General features: G+C 51.7%; 2 protein-coding genes across 2 annotated transcripts; one reads left to right on the plus strand and one right to left on the minus strand.

Moving 5' to 3' along the window:
- The first annotated feature begins 709 nt into the window (after positions 1-709).
- Positions 710-2,606, plus strand: LOC107546896 (ubiquilin-3-like). Its single transcript, XM_029048853.2, has one exon. It carries the CDS (start codon positions 988-990, stop codon positions 2,539-2,541), a length of 1,554 nt encoding a protein of 517 aa, XP_028904686.1. The 5' UTR covers positions 710-987; the 3' UTR covers positions 2,542-2,606.
- An 8,265-nt stretch (positions 2,607-10,871) lies between these two features.
- Positions 10,872-26,472, minus strand: LOC114805655 (CMP-N-acetylneuraminate-beta-galactosamide-alpha-2,3-sialyltransferase 4-like). Its single transcript, XM_029047027.1, has 10 exons — positions 26,443-26,472; positions 26,138-26,244; positions 17,823-17,909; positions 17,467-17,564; positions 17,144-17,204; positions 16,540-16,635; positions 16,060-16,246; positions 12,317-12,466; positions 11,181-11,324; positions 10,872-10,958 (listed from the first exon to the last, which is right to left on the minus strand). The coding sequence occupies exons 1-10, from the start codon at positions 26,470-26,472 to the stop codon at positions 10,872-10,874; spliced, it is 1,047 nt and encodes a 348-aa protein (XP_028902860.1).

Below are 26,472 nucleotides of genomic sequence, written 5' to 3' on the forward strand. Positions count from 1 at the left end.
CAATCATTCTTCCCCCTTTCAAAGCCCTACTGAAAGCACACCTTCTCCAAGAGGCCTTCCCGGACTAAGCCCCGCTTTTCCTCAGCTCCCCTCCACTTGAGCGTCAGCACGACTCGCTCCTTATGCTCTTCCCCCCATCCCCGCCCAATAGCACTGATGTATATATCTATAATTCTATTTATTTATATTGTTGTCTGTTTGCTTGTATTGATGTCCGTCTCCCCCCTGCTAGACAGTGAGCCCATTGTGGGCGGGGATTGCATCTCTTTATTGCTGTATTGTACTTTCCAAGCGCTTAGTACAGTGCTCTGCATACAGTAAACGCTCAGTAAATACGATTGAATGAATGAGTGAAAACGACAGACACAGGTAGGGGGAGACAGAGATGGATGAGGCCAGGGACATAGAAGAAATACGGGTAGTGGGAAGATTGGGGAAAGACAGGACATCCTGACCTCCTCTGTCTGATAACTGCCCTCTCCAGCGTTGACAATGGGCCCAAGCCCCGAACTGTCTCCTCCAGTCGGCCTCCGCCCACCTCAAGGATGGGAACCGGGTGGGGAAGGGTCCTGGTTGCTGTTCGGGGTGGGGGGAGAGGGAGGGTGGTCACTAGCCACCCCCCTCCCTCCTCCTCCTCTCCCAGGAGCCCCTTTAGAAGCCCAAGGGTAGGCCAAGCCATTGCCCCAGTGCTGTCATCGGCGATGTCACAGTGGGGCCGGCGGCAGGAAGGGGGCTGGGGGGACAGTGGGTTCCATCAGGCAGCGCTCGGGAGACCCTCGGGTGGAGAATGAGGATGGTCAGTGAGAGGTGGCCGGCGTGGGGGTCGAGGTGCGCTATGTGAGGTCTGGGCCGAGGGGGTCCGTATTCAAAAGAGGGGTACGGCCCCCAGCCGAGGCCGATAAAGGCCCCTGGCCAAGCCCCAACCAGGAGCCGGCCACCTCTGGCCCGTCCCCTCGCCGGTTCTCCCCCTCCTGCGGCCCAGGGACCATGGCCAAGAGCAGGGCCCAGGCCTCCGACGCCCGGATCATCCAGGTGACCATCAAGACGCCCAAGGACCGCGAGGAGTTCGGGCTGCCGGACAGCTGCACGGTCCAGCAGCTGAAGGAGAAGATCTCCAAGCGCTTTAAAGCCCACTCGGAGCAGCTGGTCCTCATCTTCGCGGGAAAGATCCTCCGGGGCCCGGACACGCTGCGCCAGTGCGGGATCCGCGACGGCCTGACCGTCCACCTGGTCATCAAGGCTCCCAAGCGTGGACCGGCCCGGCCGGCTCCGCCCCCCGCCCGAGAGCCCCCGGCCGGCCGCAGCCCGGCGGGCTCCCCGGAGGAAGCCTCCCCTCCGGCGCCCTCCGGCCCGCCGCTCGGCCTGGAGGTCTCGGCGAGCCCCAGCGGCCTCCAGGACTCTCGGGAACCCTTCCTGTGCCCGCAGGTGTCGATGCCCGAGCTGGTGGCCCAGATTTTGGACGACCCCTTCGTCCAGGGCCTCCTGGCCAACACGAGCGCGATGCAGCAGCTGGTCCTGGACAACCCGCCCATGCAGCAGCTGATGGAGCACAACCCCGAGGTGGGTCACCTCCTCAACAGCCCGGAGATGGTGCGCCAGACCCTCGACTGCCTGCGCCACCCGGCCGTGTTGCACGAGGTCATACGGAGCCAGGACCGCGCCCTCAGCAACCTGGAGAGCCTGCCGGGCGGCTACAACGCCCTCCGGACCATGTACACGGACATCATGGACCCCATGCTCAACGCTGTGCAGGAGCAGTTCTGCCCGGGCCCCTTCGCCAGCCGCGCCCAGGGAGCCGGGGTCCTTTCGCCCCGGCCGGCCCGCACCGAGAACCGAGAACCGCTGCCCAACCCGTGGGCACCGCCCCCGCCGACCCCTCCCGCGCCGGGCCGGGCGGAGAGGGACCCGGACCTCTGCCCCGTGGAGGGACTGCTGGACCACCCGTCCCGCCGTCCTGCGGAGGTGCACAGTTCAGAAGGGGAAGGGCGAGGCGGGATGCGGCCCCGGGTGGACCCCAGGAGCCTCAGGCCCCGGCTGGATGGCGCCCCGCCGGACCTCCAGGGGCCACCGCCGGTATCCAGCGACAGCCTGCCCAGTCTGCCCAGCGCCTTCTTCCCCGGGGGCTCCCACGGCCTGGGGTCACCGCGGGTGTCCGTCCCCGGCCCTCTGCAGGGCGGCTGGCCTCCGTCCGACCCGCTCCTGCTGCAGCTGCAGACGGCCCTGGCCAACCCAGCCGCCCTGCGGGCGCTGCACCAGATCGAAGAGGGGCTGCGGACCCTGGCCGTCCAGGCCCCGCGTCTCCTGCTCTGGTGCACCCCCTCCCTGGGCGGGCCGGTCGGCTGGACGGACGGCGCCGGGGTCCCGCCGGTCCCCGGGCCGCAGCCGGCCGCCCCTCTGGCCGAGACCCCCTTCCGGACCCAGCTGGAGCAGCTCCGGGCCATGGGTTTCCTCAACCCCGAGGCCAACTTAGCAGCGCTGCTGGCCGCCGCCGGGGACGTGGATGTGGCCGTGGAGAACCTCAGGAGGTCCCAATCGTCCTAGAGGCCAAGCCCCTCCGCCCCGAGTCCACCGTGACCCCAACCAAATGAACCGGGCTGCACTTTGTAGGTGGCGTGTCTTGGCATTATTGAGAGGGAGAGGGACGGAGAGAAGGGTGGAAAAGTGGGGAGGGAGAAAGAAGGAGCTGTGTCACCTTGGACAAGTCGCTTCCCTGTGACTCATCTGAAAAAGAGGGGGGGTCCAATCCCACTCCCTCCTACTGTGAGCCCAGTCTGAACAGGGACTGGGTCCAATCTCACGATCTTGCATCTATCCCAGCGCTGAGTACGGTGCGTGACACGGGGGATGCACTAAACAAGGACCATAATTATTATCATTATTATTGTTAGGAAAGGGAGTGGGGGGGGGGAGAGGGAGAGAGGGAAGGAAAGAGATAGGGAAAAGAGGCGGGGTGAAAAGGAAAGGAAGAGGGACGAGAGATTAGAAAAATTGCTGGGGGAAGAGAACTGAAAAGAGAAGGGAGAAAGAGAAGAGGAGAGAGAGATGGGGAGAAGGAAAGGAAAAAAGAGGAAGGAAGTAACGGGGGGAGGAGAGAAGGAGGAGGGAGAGGGAAGAGGGAGGGGAAAGAGAAGGGGAGAGGAAAACAGAAGAGTGGGAGGAGTGGTAGAAGAAGAAGATGGGGGGAGAAAGGGGAAGAGAGAGAAGGGGACGAGATGGAGAGAGAAGATTGTGGAAAGAGAGGGAAGAAAGGAAGGGAGTAGAGAAGAAGTGCCTGGGCCGTGTCATCCCATCAAGCACTCTTCACATGTGCTGCATAAGCACATTCTCATTCATTCTCACTTCATGAGAATATTCCATTTATTTGGCCAAAGACCCAGCAGAGACACAGAGTTATAAGAACCCGAGAGACAGATAAACGAACGAGAGATTAAAAAAAAAAAAAGCTAGGACAAGGCCACAAGGAACATGGAGGGCCTTCCAGACTCCTCTATTTTCTCTGATTCTGGGGCCCCTTGCCTCTATTCCCCTCCCCTCCTTGTCCCCCTCCCCCAACAGCACCGTTGTGGATTTCTCCGAAGAGCGGGTGCGGAGGGACAGAGACGAGGGGTCACGAAAGCAAGAGGAGGGAGACAAGGCGAAAAGTGGCCAGATCTTGCTCCCCTCTGCCCCATGGCCCCGGGTGTTTGGGTATCGGGAAACTACCAAGAAATAGTGTTTATTGAGCACTTACTGTATGCAGAGCATCAAGACTGTGAGCCGTTGCTGGGTAGGGATTGTCTCTGTTGCCGAATTATACTTTCCAAGCGCTTAGTACAATGCTCTGCACACAGTAAGCGCTCAATAAATACGATTGAATGAAGAGCTTGGGAGAGGGTAGAGACCATACCTGCCCTCAAAGATCTTACAGCCTAGCCGGGGGAGACAGACATTCAAATACCTGTCGGATAGGAGGAAGTTAAAGAGTATACGGACATGAACCTAAGAGCTACAGGGCAGAAATGCTGAACTGGCATTGGGCGGTAGAGATTAGAAATGAATTGGGGAAGCCCCGCTAAAGAGATGTAAATTCAAAGGGGCTTTGAAGATGACCAAGTCCGCAGGCCCTTCCTGTCCAATTATCCCTCAGGAAACCACAGGTGCTTCTTCTTATCTGGCTCCTTGCTTAGGCTCTCCTGGGCGAGGAGGGACCCTGTTCCCTGGAGGCGCTGCCAGAGCTGAGACCGTCCCCAGGACCTTCTACTTCACCTCGCTACTCTCCTACTACAACCTAGCCCGCACTCTTCGCTTCTCTAATGCTAACCTTCTCACTGTGCCTCCATCTCGTCTAACCCACCGCTAACCACTGCCCACGTTCTGCCTCTGGCCTTGAATGCCCTCCCTCCTCAAATCAGACAGACAATTATTCTTCCCCCGCTTCAAAGCTTCATTGAAAGTTTTTAATCTTCCCCCTTCTCCGTTCCCCACAGCACTTCTGTATACTTCTGTAATTTTATTTATATTGATGTCTCTTTATATTGATGTCTGTCTTCTCCACAACCACCCCGCCCTCCCCCCCCCCCCCCGCCCAAGACTGTGACCTCTTTGTGGGCAGGGATTGTCATTCTTTATTGCTGTATTGTAATAATAATAATGTTGGTATTTGTTAAGTGCTTACTGTGTGCAGAGCACTGTTCTAAGAGCTGGGGTAGATCCAAGGTAATTAGGTTGTTCCACGTGAGGCTCAGTGTTCATCCCTATTTTACAGATGAGGTAACTGAGGCACCAAAGCTACGTGAATTGCCTAAAGTCACACAGCTGACAGGTGGCGGAGCCGGGATTAGAACCCATGACCTCTGCCTCCCAAGCCCGTGCTCTTTCCACTGAGCCACGTTGCTTCTCTACTTTCCCAAGTGCTTAGTACAGTGTTCGACACACAGTAAGTGCTTAATAAATAGGTTTGAATGAATGAATCTCCTCCGAGAGACCTTCCCTAAGCCCTCCTTTCCTCTTCTCCCACTCCCTTCACTCACCTCACCTCCTCCCAGGCCCACAGCACTTATACAGATATCTGAAATTCATTTATTTATGTTAATGTCCATCTCCCCTTCTAGACCGTAAGCTCGTTGGGCAATGTGTCTGTTATATTATGTTGTGCTCTCTCAAGGCTTAGTCCAGTGCTCTGCACACAGTGAGTGCACAGTAAATACGATTCACTGACTGACAGGCTGAACGAGTCCATTTGGAAACTCTTGCCAGCTGTGCCACGTGGTTGGGTACAGCTGCTGTTCAGCGGCTTTTCCTCCTCCCTTCCAATTCTACTTGGGTCAAGCAGCAGGAGGGAGAGAAGGAGAAAGGAGACTGGCTGTCCTCTTCCTTTGCTGAGAACAGAGGAAAATGACTGGAGCTGCAGCAGGATGGATTTAGGTTAGAGCTAAAGGAGAACTCTCTGTCAATGTGAACGGGAAACAGGTGTCCTACGACAGAGGGTAATTCTCCTTCTTGAGAGATATATTCTTGGAGTGGGGGCAGGCTTCCATGGAGAAACGGGAAGGGATGCGATAATAGAGCACTTGTCAGCTGTGTGATTGTGGGCAAGTCACTTAACTTCTCTGTGCTTCAGTTACCTCATCTATAAAATGGGGATTAAGACTGTGAGCTTCACGTGGTACAACTTGATCACCTGTATCTACCCCAGCGCTTAGAACAGTGCTCTGCACATAGTAAGTGCTTAACAAATACCAACATTATTATTATTATTATTAGAGGGAGGGAGGGAGGGAGAAGCCAGGGTTTGACTTTTGATGTCCCTTCCTATTGGAAAGGGGGACCCTCCCCACTTGCCTTCTAGTCCACTTCACATCGTCTCGTCTCCCTCGCGCTGCCTCCCAGTGTGACGTCGCCGTGATGGCATATTCGGGGGTCCTGACCCAGGGGGGCAGGAGGGCTGCGGGTGGTGGGGGAGATATCAGAGCACCCGGGAGTAGCCTCGGCCAGCAGCGGGGAGGGGGAGCAAGCAGTGCGGGAAACCAGCAGGAGCAGAACCAGGCCAAGAACCAAGTGTCGTCCCAGAACCAAGTGGGACGACACTTAACGGTTCTCCCTCCCGTCTCGCCATGAGCCTGCCCCGCAGCCGAGCCTGCCCCCCGTGCCCCGGCCCCCGTGTAATCCGGGTGACGGCCCAGACGGCCCTGGAGAGGGAGGTGTTCGAGCTGGCCGAGGACAGCAGCGTCTGCCACCTCCGGGAGGAGATCTCCAAGCGTCTCAGCCGCCCCCCCGACCGGCTCGTCCTCGTCTTCATGGGCCACATCCTCCGCGACCAGGACACCCTGCTCCAGCGGGGCATCCGCGACGGCACCCTCGTCCACCTGGTGGTCCGGTCCCGGCCGACCCCTGGCCCGGTCCCCGTCCAAGACGACAGGCTGGGGGCCGGCTGCTGCCCGGGCCTGCTGGTCCGGCCCGGGCCCCCGCCCAGGACCGCCCCGGGCCGTACCACCGGGACCTTGCCCGCAGCCCCGCAGAGAGCTGGCCCCTCCGGCCAGGGAGTGCCCGCGCCCCCCGGCAGGCCCCTGCCTTCGACGCCCGGCCAAGGGGCGCCCCCTCGGCTCTGCCAGGGCCTCCCGCCGTGGAGGAGCCCCCTGCGGCTGCCCGGTGCCCCCCGACCCCCGACCTCCACCCTGGGGGTCCCGCCGGTCCGGCTGGTCCCCCAGATCCCGGGGGGCTGCTACCCGCGCCGCGTTAGAGCCGCGCCGGGCGGGGACTATCCCTCCGTCCAGCAGATGGACGGCCACGTCCTGCGGCTGATGCTCAGCGGGGTCCGGCCCTGCCCGCTGCCCCTCCGCCCCTGGACACCGCCCCACGGGCTGGTCCCGACGGGCCGGCCGAGGCTGAGCAGCGCCGGCCCGGCCCGGCCCGGCCGCCAAGTCTGGGGCCCCCGGGGCAATAGCGCCAGTCTGCCGGACCTCCGCTCCGGCTGCAGCTGGGCCACCTGGAGACCCCCGGGCCGGGCCGGCTCCCTCCTCGGGCTGGCGAGGGACCCCCCTGCGCGGCCTCCGGGCCCGGCCCCGCAGGGCTCGCTCGGCTACCACCTTCAAGGCCTCCAACAACGCCTGGTCCAGCTGCTGCGGCTCTTGCAGGGCCCGACCCTGCTGGGCCTCCTCCTCGCCCCCTCCCCACAGGCCCCGGGGTCGGCCGCCCTCGAGGGGCCTCGCCGCTCCGGCCCGACGGCCACCCTCTCCCGGGAGGCCGGGCCCTGCTGCCCCACGCTGGCCACCCTGCAGCTCCTGCGGGCCCTGGTTGGGTCCGTCTCTGGGCCCCTTCGCCCCTCCCGGCCGTCCTTCCAGCCACAGCTGGACCAGCTGAAGGCCATGGGCTTCTCCGACGCCGATGCCAACCTGCGCGCCCTGACGGACACCGGGGGCGATGTCCGAGCCGCCGTGGAACGACTCCTGGCAGACGCCCCTCGGGCGCAGGCCTAGGTCACCCCGGCGGGAAAGAAAATAAACATTTTCCCACGGGCACGGTCGTCTCGGACTTTCCTCTGGCCGCAGGGGACGCGCGGACCGCCCCTTCCTCTCCCCTCATTCATTCGATCGCAGGTATTGAGCGCTTACTCTGTGAAGAGCGCTGTACTAAGCGCTCGGAATGGACAATTCGGCACCAATAACAACAACAGTCGTGGCATTTGTTAAGCACTTACTAAGTGCGAAGCACTGTTGTAAGCGCTGGGGAGGATACAAGGTGATCAGGTTGTCCCACGTGGGGCTCACGGTCTTCATCCCCATTTTACAGATGAGGGAACTGAGGCCCAGAGAAGTTAAGTGACTTGCCCAAAGTCACACAGCTGACAAGCGGCGGAGCTGGGATTAGAACCCATGACCTCTGACTCCTAAACCCGGGTTCCCTCCACTTAGCCACGCTCCTCTAAAATAGAGACAATCCCTGCCCAACAACGGGCTCACTCTCCTCCCCTCCCCTCTCCTCTCCCCTGGACCTGCTAAAGCGGAGCGCTGAGCTGGGCGGGGCTCTTTCATTGCAGAGGCCGCTCCCCCTTCCCGGGGAAATAATAATAATCTTTGTGAAGCGCTTACTCTGTGCCGAGCACTGTTCTGAGCGCTGGTGTAGATACAATCAGGATAATAATAGTAATGTGGTATTTGTTAAGTACTTACCATGTGCCAAGCACTGTTCTGAGTGCTGGTGTAGATACAATAATAGTAATCACAATAATAATATGGCATTTAAGTGTTTACTATATGCTGAGCATGGTTCTAAGTGCTTGTGTAGATACAATAATAATGATATGGCATTTGTTAAACGTTTACTATGTGCCAGGCACTGTTCTAAACCCTGGGGTAGATATAAGGTAATCAGGTTGTCCCACGTGGGGCTCCCAGTCTTAATCTCCATTTTACAGATGAGATAACTGAGGCACAGAGAAGTTAGGTGACTTGCCCAAAGTAACAAAGCTAACAAGTGGCAGAGCTGGGGTTAGAACCCACAACCTCTGACTCCCAAACCCGTACTTTTTCCACCAAACCACCCTGTTTCTCCCCTCCCCCCTTTTCCGACTCCCCTTATGGAGTTTCCACGAGCGGGGACAAGTCAGCCACCGAACTTCGTACTTCCCGGGACAGGGGTCAGTATTTGAGCATTTAATCTAATCCAACTCCCTTTTCTTCTAGTCCTGCCCTCCCCTCACTCAACAGTTCTATTGCTTTGCCCAAATCTATTTTCACTCTCCTCCAACCCTGCTCTCCCTTCTAATAATAATAATTAATCATGGTATTTGTTAACCGCTTACTATGTGCCAGGCACTGTACTGAGTGCAGGGGTGGATACAAACAAATGGGGTTGGACACAGTCCCTGTCCCACGACGGGCTCACAGTCTGTCTCACAGTCTCAGTCCCCATTTACCAAGGCACAGAGAAGTGAAGTGACTCGCCCAAGGTCACACAGCAGACAAGTGGAAGAGCTGGGATTGGAACCCATGACTTTCTTACTCCCAGTCCCTTGGTCTATCCACTACACCATGCTGCTTCTCTCCACTCTCCTCTAGCCCCTCCCTCACACTGCCCTCTTTTCACTCCACCCTAATCTAACCTCGCCCTCCTCTAGTCCCACTCTCTCCTAGCTCCACTTTTCTCTTCCCTCCCATCACCCCTTCCCCCCTTCTTTTCTCCCTCTTCCCTCCATCTCTGGGACCACCCTCCAGCTGCAGCCCTGCAACCTCCTGAAGCCTCCCTCCCAAAGGCACCCCCTTCCCCTACTCCATAACCGGGCAGGGAGGGAGCTTGGCTTCCAGAAGGGACTCTGTAAATTGGGGCGCTGAGCAAGACACAGGCCAGATGGAAAGGATGGGAAATGGGAAAGGACGGGGGTGGGGCTTGAGCCAGGAGAAGAGAAGTTCGTAATAATAATAATAGTATTTTTTAAGCCCTTACTATTTGCCAGGCACTGTACTAAACAATGGGGTAGATACAAGCAAACTGGGTTAGTCACAGTCCCTGTCCCACGTAGGGCCCACAGTCTTAATCCTGCCTGGATTACTGCATCAACCTCCTTCCTGACCTCCCAGTCTCCTCCCACTCCAGTCCATACTTCACTCGGCTGCCCAGATCATTTTTCTACAAAAACGTTCAGGAGCTATCACCCCATTCCTCAAAAAACTCCAGTGGTTACCCATCTACCTCCACATACCCAGCCTGCATACTTTGCTCCTCTAGTGCCAACCTTTTCATTGTGACTTGATCTCGCCTATTTCACAGCCAACATCTGGCCCACATCCTGCCTCTGGCCTGGAACTCCCTTCCTCCTCAAATCTGACAATTACTCTTCTCCCCATTCACAGCCCTATTGAAGGAACATCTCCTTCAGAAAGCCTTTCCTGACTAAGCGCCCCCCACCCCCGCTCCGACCAGCCCTCTTCCCACTCTTTTCTGCATCTCCTGGATCCAGAGGATCACTCTGGACAGGCAACGCGTTTATTTATTGTTGTACCTGCTTAGGACAGAGTTCTGCACATAGGAAGCACTCATTAAATATGACTGACTGAATGAATGAATCTTACAGATGAGGTAGCTGAGATACAGAGTAATTGAGTGACTTACCCAAGGTCACACAGTAGACAAGTGGTGGAGCCGTAATTAGAACCCAGGACCTGACTCATAGGCCTATGCTCTATACACTAGACCAAGCTGCTTCTAGGTTTGTGGGGGCAGGGGACTGAGGACTACCTATTTGGTGGGAGTCGGGGTGAGGGAAGGGACCTCCTGCCCACAGAGGACCAGACCAAAGGAAATTGGAGCAGCCAGAGAGAACTGAACCAGACAGGTGGATTAAAAACTGCATCTGGATCTCAGCTTGTAGAGTCTCCACCCCAGAGAGCTCCCAACAGAGATCTGTCCCAATTGGAGGCTAGGCACAGAGGGAACAGAGGGCTGAACTGGATTACCTCCACCCTGCCTGGCTTTAGGATTCTGTAAATAATTTATTGTAAGAAACCAGAGGGAGTGGGGAGGGTTCTTCTGGAGGCTTGAGACCTGAGCAAAGCAGGAAGCTGATGCCCAGGGTTAATGCACTTGTGTGAAGCCAAAGCAGAGAAGGAGGGGTCTACCCACACCCCACCCCATGGCAAGACTAATGCCAATCACCCATGTCTGTAAATAATTAAAACCACTGATTGATTCCTTGACACAGATGGCAGCAGTGTCCTTTGGAGAAAAATTCTGCTGTCCTCACATGATAAAACTGCTCTGCCTAGCAGCCTAGCCACATTCATACCCATTTCTGTCCTTCATTTCCTGGCCGCCGGGGACTGGAGTGATTCCAACGTGGAGTCCCAGCCAGCCATGCCCACCACTTCTCTCCAGCTGGGGCCAAGGGATGGGCATCCTCAGAAGTAGGTGAGGTTCTTGATGGCTTTGATGTCCAGCAGTCTTTTGATGGCCAGAGCCTCTTGGGAGATGTTGTGTCCCGATGGCTGTGGGACAGGCCAAGCAGCCCACTCAGGCTTCCCTCCTCTCCCCTGCCCCTTCTCCTTGCCCATGATCATACCAACGACCCTCGAGATTTCCCTGGTCCTGGCTCAGAGGTACTATGTTGCTGGGTATGTAAGGAGGGAGTTGGAGTTGGGGACAGGTGAGCCCAGCTCTCTCTGCATCGCAAAGACTAGAGAAAAAATGCTTCTCATCTCTGGACTTACCCTCATGGCCTTGAGCATGACCTTCTCATAGTAATGAATGGACTGGTTCTTGTTTGAGGTGTCGGGGTAGCCAAAGCCAGCAATGTGCACCATGTCGCAGAGATGCAGTGCCAGTGTGATGGCCACCAGGCCTGTGGTTGGCTTCTGTGAAGGAGCAGAGAGGTCCCGATATCACCCTCATGCAGGTGGTAGGATGGGGAGTTGGGTACCTCTGTAAGCCGAATCCCTGCCCGTGATCCTGCCTTCCTTCACCTTCTCTGTTTCTCTCCTCTATACTCCGTTTCTCATCCTTGTCCACCCTATAACAAAAATAAATAGTAATAACTGTGGTATTGAGAAGCAGCGTGGCCTGATGGCTAGAGCATGGGCCCGGGAGTCAGAAGGACATGGGTGCTAATCATGACTCCGCCACTTACTTGTTGTTTCACCTTGGATAAGTACCTTAATGCTGCTTCTCCACAGGCCCCTTCCCCAACTCTTCAGGGATCCCATCCCCAACTGACTGCCCACTATTCCATTAGAATGTCAGCTTGCCAAGCATAGCAATTATGCCTTCTACTTTGTTTATTTGCTCTCAAGCACCTAATATAGTTCTCCTCATGTAGTTAGCACCCAATCTAATGCTCTAGGCATTCAGTACAGTGCTCTGTACACTCTAGGTAATAATAATAATAGTGATATATGTTAAGCACATACTATGTGCCCAGCATGGTTCTAAGCAAGGTAATCAGGTTGTCCCACAAGGGGCTCACAGTCTTAATCCCCATTTTACAGATGAGGTAACTGAGGTACAGAGAAGTTAAGTGGCTTGCCCAAAGTCACATAGCTGATAAGTGGCAGAGCCGGGATTAGAACCCACATCCTCTAACTCCCTAGCCCATGCTCTTTCCATTAAGCCACATGCTCAGCGTATATCAAGTGCTCATTAATCAATCAATCGTATTTATTGAGTGTTCTTTGTGCAGAACACTGTACTAAGCACCTGGAAGAGTACAATATAGCAGAGTTGGTAAACATGTGCCCTGCCCACAATGAGCTTACTGTCTAGGGGGAGCTACAATACTGGACACACCATAAGCACTCAATGAATGAAATAATAATGATACCCCTTCCCTTCCCCTTTCCTGCTCCATGACCCCTCCCTGCCTGACCTTTTGAGAAGGTTTATTAGGTAGTCCCAGCAACCTGGTGGCTGTCATACTCATGAAGAAAGGGTTGAGGATGCGCACATACTCAGGGTTAGATTTCCAGATGATAGGGGGCCGTTTCCAGAAACCCCTATAGACCTACAGAGGAAGGAGAAGAGAGAAGGGGGTGGGGAGGAGAGAGAGAGTATTTGTTCTTCATTTTTATAGACAGTCAGATCTTATCTCTGTGAAAAGATGAATATCCACCCTGCACGGTCCTCTGGTGAACCAGGTTTGAGTTTGGAGAGGCAGATGATGTTTAGGGCACCTCTCCTCTCCACACTCCATTTGGGGTGAGCAGTTTGCCCCTAAATTGGGCTGCTTAATTCCTCAAAGCATTGTCATATATTAATGTCTACCACTCCCTCTAGACTGTCAGCTCGTTGAGGACAGAGAACGTGTCTACCAACTCTGTTATACTCTCCCAAATGCTTTGTACACTGCTCTTCACACAGTAATGGCTCAGTAAATACGACTTCTTGATTAACTGATGGATTGATTGATCAAACCAGTAAATGACCAATATACTTAGGCCGTCTTTTTGTACAGATTTAGGTTTAAGGGACTGGGCTGTGCCACCGTCAGCAAGAAAAGGGCTGGAGTTGATTTTCCTATATCGTTGGCAGTTTTTGAACTGTCTCACAATGCTTGTTGCTCATCACGTGGGGGGGTCTAGCTAGAGGGAGAAGATAGTGTTAGGGAAAGTGTGGTGGGGATAGCCAGTCAGCGAGGGGCTGTCCAAGGTTCCAGAATGGGAAAGGGCCATGGAGAGAAGAAAAGGGGTGGAGATAGAGAGGTTGGTGATGGGGAAATGGAGGGAAGGGTGGGGATGGGCAGACCCAGAGGAAGTTGGGGAGACAGGTGGGCAGTGGGGATGGGAGTAAAAGGGGAGGGGACAGGTGGCAGGCCGAGGGAAGGGGAGGGATGGAGAGGCAGAGGGAAGGGTAGGTAGACAGGGAGGGTGAGGATAGGGAGATCAAGAGGAGATGGCAAGATCCGGGGGGGTGGGGATAAAGAAGCAGAGTTGCCTAGTGGATAGAGCACGGGGCTGAGAGTCAGAAGGACCTGGGTTCTAGTCCCAGTTCCACCATTTGACTGCTGTAACTCCTCCTTACCACTGACTTCAAAGTACTCAATCACCTTGTCCCCTCCTTCATTACCTCGCTACTTTCCTACTACAGCCCAACCTGCATAATCACTCCTCTAATTCATTCATTCAGTGGTATTTATTGAGTGCTTACTATGTGCAGAGCACTGTACTAAGTGCTTGGAATGTACAATTAGGCAACAGATAGAGACAATCCCTTGCCCATTGGCGGGCTTACAGTCTAGTCAGGGGAGAGCCACTGTACTTCTGTCTGTACCACCAATCTCTCACCCACGTCCTGCCTCTGGCCTGGAATGTCCTCCCTCTTCATATCTGAAAGGCAATTACTCTCCCCTCTTTCAAAGCCTTATTGAAGGCACATCTCCTCCAAGAGGCCTTCACTGACTAAGCCCTCCTTTCCTCTTCTCCCACTCCCTTCTACATCACTCTGACTTGCTCACTTTATTCATCCCCCCTCCCAGCCCCACAGCACTTAGGTACATATCTGCAATTTTATTTGTTTATATTAATGTTTGTCTCTCCCTCTAGACTGTAAGCTCACTGTGGGCAGGGAATGTGTCTGTTATATTGTTGTATCGTATTTTCCCAAGCTCTTATTACAGTGGTTTGCACATAGTAAGCACTCAATAAATACGACTGACTTGACCTTGAGCAAGTCACTTCAACTTCTGTGTGCCTCCGTTACCTCATCTGTAAAATGGGGATAAGATTATAAGCTCTATTTAGGATAGGGACCGTGTCCATCTGATTATCGTGTATCTTCCACAGTGAATGACACATTGTAAGCACTTAACAAATTCCACAATTATCATTATTACTATTATTAAGGCAGAGTAATGCTAATGCTAATACTAATGCTAACCTTCTCACTGTACCTCCATCTCATCTATGTCGCTGCCGACCTCTCACCCACACACTACCTCTGGCCAGGAATGCCCTCCCTCCTCATATCAGACAGATAATTGCTCTCCCCCACTTCAAAACTTTATGGAAGTAGCCTTCCCTGATTAAACCCTCCTCTCCTCTTCTCTCACTCCCTTCTGCACCACTCTTACTTACTCCTTCATTCTTTCTCCCAACCCCATCCCTATAGCACCTATGTATATATCTGTAATTTATTTATATTAATGTCTTTCTCCTCCTCTATTATGTGAGCCCTTTGTGAGCAGGAATGTTATTATATTGTACTCTCCCAACCATTTAGTACAGTGCTTTGCACACAGTAAGCGCTCAATAAATATATGACTGAATGAATTAATGAAAAGGGTACCAAGGACAGGGTAAGGCCTGAAGGGAAAACTTACAGCTCAAGGGTGGGAAAATGGAATTTATGGATGAACCCAGGAGAGAGAGAGAGAGAGCAAGAAGGCAAATCAGGAGAGAGAGGAGGACCGAGGATGGTAGGGCTCTGGAAAGAGGAAGAGAGAAGGGGAACTTGGGGGTTTGAAGTTCCCTAGCTTGGGGAAGACACTGGATACCAGACTCCCTCTGAGAATAGAAGATCCTAGGACCAGAGCCTTAGGGAAATCAGAAGGCAAGCAGGTATGCAAAGGAGTGACAAATGGCTAATCCTTCCCCTAGTTCCGTCCTGCCCTTCTGGCCTTTTGTCCTCAGTCACCAGAGGCCCTGAATCAAGCCCATGTAAAGTCAGGAGTTAGGTGCATTCCTCACTAGTGGTCCTCTGGTCTGGGACATGTTGGGAACCATTCTGCTCTTGGAAATAATAATGTTGGTATTTGTTAAGCGCTTACTATGTGCAGAGCACTGTTCTAAGCGCTGGGGTAGACACAGGGGAATCAGGTTGTCCCACGTGGGGCTCACAGTCTTCATCCCCATTTTACAGATGAGGGAACTGAGGCCCAGAGAAGTGAAGTGACTTGGCCACAGTCACACAGCTGACAAGTGGCAGAGCTGGGATTTGAACTCATGACGTCTGACTCCAAAGCCCGTGCTCTTTCCACTGAGCCGCGCTGCATTGACTGGACAGGTGTCCTGATCATGGAGAGGCTCTGAGGCCAACCAAGGGAGGGGGGGAATCTTCCCTTCCCTGTCTTCCCTCCTTCCTTTCAGCCCTCCTAGCCAATTAATCCCATTCAGACTAGACAGAGTCCAGGACCTAAGCATTCACAGTGTCCCATGCCAGCTGCCATTGGTGCCCAGACCATCCACTCCCCTCTTCCTCCAACATCTACTCCTGCTCATGTGTGTGATTCAGCCACAAGATCATTTGCACTATCATTCATTCATTCATTCCATCGCATTGATAGAGTGCTTAGTGTGTGCAGAGCACTGTACTGAGCCCTTGGGAGAGTACAGTATAACAATTGACAGAAATACTCCCTGCCCACAATAAGATTATAGTCTAGAGGGGCGAGACAGACATTAATATAAATAAATGAAAACATATGTATCATGCTTCGGAAACCTCAGTGACCAGGTGGAAGTCAAACCATCGAATACCAGGAACTCTTTTTCAGGCCCCACTCGGGCAAGATCCTGGCCCTCCAAATTGGGGGCAGAGGTGTTCTTCTCCACGGCTGCTTCTCTCCACAGGCCCCTGACACCTCCCTGCCCAGGATCTTACCCGCTTCTTGTCAGCCAGGGTGATAGTGACCCATTGGAAATCTGCAGCTTTGAAGGGTACCAGCACCAGCAGGGTATCTGCATTGTTCTCCCGTGGGTGGAAGAAGGCAGATTCTGGGTAGAATAGCCGCATGGTCGTCTTGCTTCCCACGTCCCGCTCGTAGCCATACACGGGGGCATTGTTCAGCCTGTGGGGTGCCGGCCCGTGACCCGTGCCCATTTGGCCCTGCCATCCCCATGCCATCTGCTTCTGCCTGTCTCCTCCAAAACCCACTTGCCATCCTGACCCTGACTCTGCCTGGCCTACACTGGGCCAATTTCAGTTTCAGAACCAGGCTGGTAATACCAGTCCTTGCCAGGAGGTTTCCCAACCCCTGCCCAGGCCAGAAAGCACCCCCCAGCCCACCCCAGCTGGACCACATTATGTGAGCTGGACCACATCCCTGGGCATAAGACGTGGGGAAGGGCAGGGGGGGCACACCTGAGCACTACATCATACTCGTCGATGGCATCACCCAGGTGGCTGTCGATCAGACGGTTCCCACTGCCAACAACCACGCAGCGGTGACATTTCAGGCTGCCAGAGAGAACAAGTCATCAGGGGACCAGCCCAGCTCCCACCTTGACTTTGCCCCCTCAGCTGGAACCGTGCAATGCCCCCACCCCACTTGCTCCCTCCCCTTCACCCTTCCCACCCCAAGTCCATTGCTTCCCTAGCCTTTCTCCTCCTCCCCTCCCCAGTTCCTCTGTCGACTCGGAGTGTACCTGCTGCTGCTGCTCAGACCTGTGGTCAGAGCCCAGAGCAGGACAGGTGAGGAAGCTCTCCCCGAAGAGAGGAGTGGCTCAGAGCAAGGGCAGGGGGGAGGCAGGGCAGAACTGGGGAGACCAGAAGGAGAGAAGGTACATAGATCAAGGCAGGAGGAGAGGCCCTGCTTGGGGTTTTATGCTTCTCCAACTCCCACCCCACAGGTGGGATCCAGGGTGCTGGGAGCTCCTGGTAGTCCCTTAGGGCCTGTGTAGGACAGTGTTGAGGCCAGAGCTGCATCATGGAGGGGCCAGGGGAGTGAGGGAGGGCTATGTCTCACCTCTGCAAACTCTCAGGCAGGGCAGAGTTGATGAGTGCCAAGGCCTGCAGGAGCAGATTTTCTGCAGAAATGGTGAGAGGTTGGGGAAGGGGTGGGGAAGAGGGGTAGGGAAGAGGTGATCCAGGGGAAGGAGGACCAGCTTCTCCGCCCACCCCAGGCATTCCAACCCCCAGGACCTGGATCTCCCTAGGGATAGACCAGGGAGAGCCCCAGAGCAGGGGCCATGCTGGTGGGATCCCAGGGACCTGACCAGGGCAAGGGCACTGAGGCAGAGTCAGGGACCAGGGCAAGGGGTAGGCTGGGAACCCAACCAGTTCACTGACCACTCCCTTTGGTGCCATAGGGCAGCTGGTACATGGAAGGCTTCTTGCTCCAGAAGTAATCCTTCAGCCTTAAGAACACAGGCTCATCCTGGGAATAACTGCAGCCCGGCCAACCCCAAAGAGGAGAGGAGAGAGCAATAAGAAGTCAGAGCCATCTCTAGCTCTTCCAGCCCCCTGACTCTCATCACAGTCCATACCCCAGATCTCCAGTCCTGCTTCCACATTCTAGTCCTTTGCCCTTCAGAGCCCACCCTCCCCCCCGCTGCCAGAGATCTCTGCCTGCTCCCCCAGATCCCTGCTGCTCACTCCCCTAGGGAGCTCTCCCCCAAGGATTTCCCACCCTGCCGTCCACTCACTTGCCGATGATTTCAGCAGCTTTCCTTCCAGCCTCCCCCTGGACACAGGCCTTATCTGGTTGCTCCTCTCGGATAGGAAGAAGAAACCTGGGAGAGGAAGTCATAATGACTCTGGGCAGTCCAGAGTCTAGCCTGATCCTCTACCCTCCCATCAGGGGCAGTCTCTCACTTCCCTCTGATGCCAACTTTGATATTAGAAGCAGTGTAGCCTAGTGGAGAGAGCACGGGTCTGGGAGTAAGAGAGAGTTGGGTTCTAATCCCCACATTTTTTATATTAATGGCAGTCTCTCCCTCTTGATTTTAAACTAATAATGTTGGTATTTGTTAAGTGCTTACTATGTGCCGAGCACTGTTCTAAGCACTGGGGTAGACATAGGGGAATCAGGTTGTCCCACGTGGGGCTCACAGTCTTAATCCCCATTTTACAGATGAGGGTGTAGTGGTAGGCAGGGGACTCTGTATTGTACCCAAGTGCTCAGTACAGTGTTCTGAACACAGTAAGTGCTCAATGAATACTATTGATTGATTGGCTTTGCCACTTGTTTTCTGTGTGACCTTGGGCAAACCACTTAACTTCTCTGTGCCTTTGTGACCTCATCTGCAAAATGGGGATCAAGACTCTAAACCCCATGTGGAACATAGATTGTGTCCAACTTGACTGTGTCCAGCGCTTAGTACAGTGTGTGGCATATAGTAAGCACTTAAATAACATTTTTTTAAAAACACCTTGGGCTCTACCAGGACACTGGAAAGACCTAGTGGAGTGACTCGATGTGTCTGAGCTGAGCACCAGCTCTGAGTTCAGGCCTTCGCTAGGCATTTGGGATCATGTTCGGCCCCCTTCCCAGGTCTCCCAGCCTATCTTGGATGGAAGATGAGATTTGGGAGAGGAAGCTAGAATGACCACCAACCTGCTTTCTTCCCAGGCTGGAGTCAGCCAGAGTAGACACGTGGCTCAGTGGAAAGAGCACGGGCTTTGGAGTTAGAGATCATGAGTTCAAATCTCAGCTCTGCCACTTGTCAGCTGTGTGACTCTGGGCAAGTCACTTAACTTCTCTGTGACTGTTACCTCATCTGTAAAATGGGGATTAAGACTGTGAGCCCCATGTGGGACAACCTGATTCTCTTGTGTCTACTCCAGTGCTTAGAACAGTGCTCTGCACATAGTAAGCGCTTAACAAATGCCAACATTATTATTATTATTATATGATCCACAAAAACAGCCTCCATGAACTCTACTTGAGACAAATGCAGGTGACCCCCACTGTGGACTACATGTCCAGAACCAGCCCATGTCCTTCCCATGGATTCAGGCTGACAGAATTGTCCAGTCTGAAGATGGCTTCAACTACCACCTATAGGTGGATGATGCCCAAATCTACATTTCCAGTCCTGTTCTCTTTCCCCCTCTGCAATCTCACATTTCCTCCTGCCTTCAAGACATCTCTACTGGATGTCCTCCCGTCAACTCAAGCTTAACATGTCCAAAACATAACTCCTTATCTTCCCACCCTAATCCTGTCCTTCCCCTGACTTTCCCATCACTGTAGATGGCACCACCATTCTTTCTGTCTCACAAGCCTGTAACCTCGGCATTATCCTTGACTTCTCTCTCTCATTCAACACACATATTCAGTCCATCACTAAATTCTCAGTTCCAACTTCACAACATCGCTAAAATCTGCCCTTTCCTCTCCATCTAAACTGCTACCACATTAATGCAATCACTTATTCAATCCTGCCTCGATTACTGTAGCAGCCTCCTCACTGACCTCCCAGCCTTCCAGTCTCTCCCCAGTCTAGTCCTTACTTCACTCTGCTGCCCCAGATCATTTTTCTACAAAAACATTCAGGACATGTTTCCCCACTCCTCAAGAAACTCCAGTGGTTGCCCATCCACATCCGCATCAGACAAAAACTTCTCACCATTAACTTCAAAGCACTCAATCACCTTGCCCACTCCTACCTCTCCACGCTATTCTCCTACTACAACCCATCCCCCACTTGACTCCTCTGATGCTAATCTTCTCACTGTTTTTCAATCTTGTCTATCTCTCTGCCAACCCCTTACCCACATCCTGCCTCTGGCCTGGAATGCCCTCCCTCCCCAGATCTGACAGGCAATTACTCTCCCCAGCTCAAAGACTTATTTAAGGCACATCTCCTCCAAGAGACCTTCCCTGAATAAGCTTTCCTTTCCTCTTTTCCCACTCTCTTCTGCATTGCCTTGACTCACTCCCTTTATTTATCCCCCTTCCCAACCCCACAACTGTATATATTTCCATTACCCTATTTATTTTGTTAATGAATTGTACATTGCCTTGATTCTATTTAGTTGCCATTGTTTTTAGGAGATGTTCTTCCCCTTGACTCTATTTATTGCCACTGTTCTTGTCTGTCCGTCTCCCCCGATTAGACTGTAAGCCCGTCAAACAGCAGGGACTGTCTTTATCTGTTGCCGACTTGTTCATTCCAAGAGCTTAGTACAGTGCTCTGCACATAGTAAGCGCTCAATAAATACTATTGAATGAATGAATGAACACTTATGTAAATATATGTAATTTATTTATATTAACGTCTGTCTCCCCTTTGAGTCTGTAAGGTTATTGTGGGCAGGAAAGGTGTCTGCTTATTGTTGGCTCGCACTCTCCCAAACACTTAGTACAGTGCTATGCACAAAGGAAGAACTCAATAATTATGATTGAATGAATGAAGTGGTCTGAGGTAAGGAGCCTGTTGGGGTATAAAAATATTTGCACTGTCCACTCACTGAGAGGCACAAGATTGCTCCTCTGCAGTCCCTCCCTTCTCCTGTCCCCACTTCGACTCTCCTATCTTTCTCAGCAGTATTTCAAGGAGATCTCTCACCTCTTAAAATCCACTCCATCCCCCTGCACGTCCAACTCCATTCCTTCACATCTTATCAAAACACTTAACCCCTCTCTCTTTCCCTCCTTGTCAGTGATATTCAATTGTTCACTTTCAAATAACTCCTTCCCCTTGCTTTCAAACATGTTCATGTATCCCAACCTTGATTCCATTGCTTCCTCCAGTTATCACCTCATCTTTCTCCTACCATTCCCTTCTAAATGTCTTAAGAGAGTTGTCTACAACCACTAACTCCACTCCTCTTCTCCAATTCTCTCCTTGACCACCCTCCTGGCTGGTTTCTGTCCCCTTCGCTCCATGGAAACTGCTCTCTAAGGTCACCAATGGCATCCTTCTTGCCATACCCAAAGAACTCTTCTCCATCCTAATCCTCCTCAACCTCTCAGCCGCCTTTGACACTGTGGACCACCCCCTTCTCCTTGAAATAGTAGCTAAGCATGGCTTCAGTATTACTGTCCTCTCCTGGTTCTCTGCTTATCTCTCTGACTGCTCCTTCTGAGTCACTTTTGGAGTTCCTACTCTGCCTCCCGCCCTCTAACTCTGGTTCAGTTCTGGTCCTCTTCTAGTTTCATTCTACATCCACTCCCTTGAAGAACTCATTCAGTCCCACAGCTTAAACTATCATCTCTAGGTGGATGATTCCCAAATCTACTTCTGCTCTTTTTGTAATCTCACATTTCCTCCTGTCTTCAAAACATCCCTACTTGGGTGTCCTGCTGACAAATACAATTTAACAAGTCCAAAATGTAATTCCTCATCTTCCCATGCTAATCCACTCCTTCTCATCTCTCTCGTCACTGTAGACAGCACTACTGTCCTCCCTGTCTCGTAAGGCCATAATCTTGGCATTAACCTCAATTTGTATCCCTCATTCAGCTCACATATTCAATCTGCCACCAAATCATGCCAGTTCTACCTTCATAGATATCACTAAAATCTATCCTTTCCTCTCTGTCCAAACTGCTACTATGCTGATCCAAGCTCTTATCATATGACGATGATAATGATGACTGTGGTATTTGTTAAGTGCTTACTATGTGCCAGGCACTGTACTAATCACTAGGGTGGATAAAAGCAATTTGGGTTGCCCCCTTGACTACTGTATCTGCCTCCTCACTGACCCCTCTGCCTCCTGTCTCTCCATTTTCCAGTCCACACTTCACTCTGCTTCCCAAGTCATTTTTCTAAAAACTGTTTAGTAGATGTCTCTTCTCTCCTCAAAAACCTCCAGTCGTTGTCAATCAACTTCCACATCAAACAGAAATTCCTTACTCCCCCTCCCTTCTGTGTCACCAATGCACTTGGATCTGTACCATTTAAGCACCTAATATTCACTGCTCACCCTTTTAGCGCCCCCACACTGATGTACATTTTAATGTCTGTTTCCTTCTACAGATAATAAGTTCTTTGTGGGCAGAGAACAAGTCTCTTGTGATGTGCTCTCCCAAGTGCTTAGTTCAGTGTTCTGCTCACAATAAGCACTCAGTAAATACCACTGATTGAATTACATTCCTCTCTATCCACACTGAAACTATCCTCACCAAGTTCTGATTCTATCATGGCTGGACTATAGAATCAGCCTCCTCCCCGGCCCTGCTAACCTCCAGCATCTCCCCACACCAAACTGTATCACATGCTGCTGCATAGATCATCTCCTTGAAGTGTCACTGATTTCACATCTCCCCTCTCCTTAAAGCCCTCCCATGGCTTCCCATTTTCCTCCACATCAAGCAAAAACTCCTCATGACTGATTTCTAGACTTCACCAACTCCCCCCAACTCAGCCCACTTCACCTGCTTTTCCCCTGCTCATTCTCTTTGTTCCTCCCAAGCCAGTCTTCTAGCTGTACCTTGCTCTTGACTCTTCCCCCTCCAACCACTCCACGTGCCCACTAACTTGACATACCATGACATGCCACGACTTTTCTCACCTTTAAAGCCTTCCTAAAACCCCACCTCCTTCAATAAGTCTTCCCTGATTAACTCCAAAAACCTGAACTCACATCAGTCACTTGAATACTGACATATTGACTTATTTATACACACCTTTATTCCTAATGTAGAGATGTACATTGAATTTTATAGTCAAATTATTTATTCTGATTACCCTACTTGTAAATATTTTTGCATCCTCTTCTCCATTAGAATATAAATGCCACGAGTCAGGGAATATTTCTCATTCTTCTGCTGTGCTTTACTAAGCACTCACTGGGTGCTCAGAGGAGCAGAACACTCACCTTAAGTCTTCTTTCCTCTTCCTCTCTCAGCTTAGGCTCAGTACATTCTCAATATGGTACAATCACATGGCATGTACCATCTGCCAACCCCTTCAGGATTCCAGGACCCTCCCTTTCAAATCCCCTCTTATTCCTAAAGGAGATAAGAAGAGGAAACTACAGAGGGGAGTTTAGAGCAAATTGATAAAATAGATGGAAAGATACTGGATCCATTCCACCTGAGAGTTGGGCAGGGACTCAATCAGAGGGGAAGTTGTAGAACAAATGGAAAGAACAGGCAGAAGTTTTCACAAATAGCAGCTGGTGTTGGAGAGGAGAAACAGAGATAACTTTGTGAGAAGGGAGCTAACTTCTAGGTTCCAAAACAAAAGAAAGTGTTAACTAAGGTAATGGAGATTAAATAAGGGAATTGGCTTTGTAGAAGACCAAAAAGGAGGTGGATAGTTTCTCTAACAGAGAAGAGTTAAAGCTAAGTAAGATCATTGTTTATTGGAGCAGGTATTAGGAGGGTGCCAGCTGGTGTGGGGTGGAGAGAGGGAGAGGAATCTGGGAGTTTGGGAAAACATTTGGGCATTTGTCTTTGGCTACAGATGAGATGGTGAGAGGCAGGTGGTGCATTGGGAAACCCAAATGAAGCTCTCTACTCATAGAATTCTCCTCACATCAGAGCTATGATCATTCAGTACAGCTGCCCTGGGTGGGACATATGAAAGGAATGAGTGACAGCGAGGTACCCCAACCACTGCCATGCAGTGAATTGAAGTGAGGAAATTGAAATATTTCCTCTGTCTCTGTTTTCCAAGACACCGTAAAGCAAAAACAATGCTGCTTTCCAGATTAAAACTGGGAGTCAACCACCAAAGGTTGACCAGCATGACACACTATACACAAGAAAGGAGGGGCTCTTTTAAATCAGAAACTTTGATCATGAATCATGAGACAAGAGAAAAAATGGTGCCAATTCCTGTGAGCAGGAAACATGACTGCACAATTAGGAGAGTTGTTTTGTGTTGTCAGGGCACTTAGGATTCCAAAATTGACCTCTTCAGTCACACACACACACACACACACAACCATTGGTGAATTTTGCCATCGGGAGCATTTTAGAGTACAAAGGACGCATATAGAGAAAGAAAGGGAGAGAGAACTCACTGTCTAGTTCCTTCCTTGTCTCCCTAAACCCTAGCAGATGGTTTATGTACCTCCCTCCCAATACCTGCTCCAATAAACAATGATCTTACTTGTAACTCTTGTCTGTTAGAGAAACTATCCACCTCTTCTTTGGTCTTCTACAAAGCCAATTCCCTTATTTAATCTCCATTACCTTAGTTACCACTTTATTTAGTTTTGGAGCCTAATAGTTTTGGAGCCTAATAGTTAGCTTCTCACAGAGTTATCTCTGTCTCTCCTCTCCAACACCAGCTGCTATTTGTGAAAACTTCCACCTGTTCTGGAAGTATCAACTCTAGAAGCCGTAAAACAAAGAGACTCACTTCCACAATTGGCAAATTAGTAGGCTTTCTAGTTAAATTTATAAGCATTGAGCACTCATATAACACAACTTGCTGGTGGCCTGACAACATGGTTTCTGAAAGGGGAAATTGTGCCTCAGTAAGCTACTGGAGTATTTTGAAGACATCAGTTAGTGTCAGAGAAGAAATATGGACACCATGTATTTAGATTCTCAGAGAAACACTTTGTTACACAGGATATGGTAAACTCATGGCAGGCTGACAGTGACCTTGTTCAAGTTACTACCACTAATTCCTACAAGTTCAGTAAAGGCTTGGATCTATTCACGGATCAATCAGTGGTATTCAATCATTGGAGATTTACTGGGTGTAGAGAAAGTACAACACAACAGACCTTGGAGATGTTGCCCCTTCACACTATAAACTTACAGTCTAGAGATGGATGGGTGAAATCCATAAAAAGACAATAGGGGGAAGTGTTAAGGGGTGTTGGATGACCCATTCCTAAACATGAAGATAGGTGTCCAGAACAATAATCAAGACATGCTTCCTCCAGGCATCCTGGAGAAATAGGTAGACATGATACCTGCCCTCAAGGAGCTTACAATCTAGCTTACATTCTCTTCTTTCTCCTCCCTATTTTTCTTTACTCTTCCCCTCCTCTCCAAATCAATGCATATGTGTGTGTGTGTGAGACAGGGTCCCTGAAGGGGGATTATTCATTGTTTGAATTAATACGTAATAGTACTCCCCTCCATTCACGCTGATCACTGAGACCAGGCTGTTAATATAAATGCAATGATTTAGTAACTGGCATGTGTGAAGCACTTTCTATGGGCCAGGCACTGTAAAACCACTGGAATAGATACAATACAAACATATCAGACACAGTCCCCATACTGCATGGTGCTCACAGCAGGTTGAAGATGATGAAGAAGTGAATCAGGGGAATCTTCTCGGAGAAGTAGCCTCATCCTGTGATGGACAGCCAAGGATGATGGGAGATTGCAGGTAACAATAATAATAATAATTGTGGTATTTGTTAGGCGCTTACTATTTGCCAGATAATATACTAAGTGTTGGGATGGATTCAAGCAAATAGGGTTAGACATAGTTCCTGTCCCACATGGGGCTCACAGTCTTAATCCCCATTTTACAGATGAGATAACTGAGGCATAGAGAAGTGATGTGACTTGCCCAAGGTCACACTGTAGACAAGTGGTAGAGGCAGGAATAGAACCTACATCCTTCTGACTTCCAGGCCTATGCTTTATCCACTAGATCAAACTATTTCTTTTAGGTAAGATCTGAGCAAAGACTTAAGGGAGGAAATGGGTTCAGGAGTTGGTGCTGGGCTAATCCAGTTTTTCAGTAATGGTGATGGATCACAGCCTGGGATATAAAGGGAAGTGAAAGCAGGAAGGGAGGTGGGCCCATGCAGTGGGGGAGGAGAGGGGAACTAAGAAGGAGGTTATAGGAGGGTTAGGTGAACATAGACCCCCAGCTCTCTGGGAGGGAGTTGTATTTTGGCTCCCACAGGCCAGATGCTTTGGAAAGAGGAAGTCCGGAGGCTGGAGGCTAGCACGGAGGCCAGATTGATGGGTCTTTGGAATGGTCCACAAGAGAGATTCTCCACATTGCAGTTAGCGTTTCAAACCCCCTCATGGCACAGAGGGGACTGGGTGTGAAGGCACCAGATAGGCAACCAGTGGCATTACCTGTCTTTATGGGAGATGGAGAAGAAAATCAGGAGTGCCCCCAGGAGCAGCATCGGTAGGAGAAGTTTCCAGCCTGGGAAGGAGAGAGAGTCACCCACACAGAGACCCTAAGTCCCCAGAGAGGCCACCTCTCGATCCTGATCTCTACCCCCAGCCCAGCCATGTCCCCACCCCCCAGTACTCTTCTTCCCTCACCCAGTTTGCCCACGCTCTTGTCTCACTTCACCCCTGCACTTTAGTCATGCTGTCAAGTCCAGTAACAGAGTGCCAGGACCTCTGCACCTCTCTCGTCTTCTACCCCATACCACCATCCTCTTCACCAGGTGAGCTGCCAT

Source organism: Ornithorhynchus anatinus, chromosome 2, assembly GCF_004115215.2.
Source record: "Ornithorhynchus anatinus isolate Pmale09 chromosome 2, mOrnAna1.pri.v4, whole genome shotgun sequence".
Classification (NCBI taxonomy): domain Eukaryota; kingdom Metazoa; phylum Chordata; class Mammalia; order Monotremata; family Ornithorhynchidae; genus Ornithorhynchus; species Ornithorhynchus anatinus.

Excerpts from the sequence above, each read along its gene's own strand:
- LOC107546896 (XM_029048853.2), top strand. The coding sequence starts at position 988 with ATGGCCAAGAGCAGGGCCCAGGCCTCCGACGCCCGGATCATCCAGGTG.
- LOC114805655 (XM_029047027.1), bottom strand. The coding sequence starts at position 26,472 with ATGGCAGCTCACCTGGTGAAGAGGATGGTG. Across the intron at positions 17,205-17,466 it reads CTATGGCACCAAAGGGAGTG|AAAATCTGCTCCTGCAGGCC; the intron begins GTCAGTGAACTG and ends CCATTTCTGCAG. Across the intron at positions 11,325-12,316 it reads AAAAGGTCAGGCAGGGAGGG|AAGCCAACCACAGGCCTGGT; the intron begins GTCATGGAGCAG and ends GCTCCTTCACAG.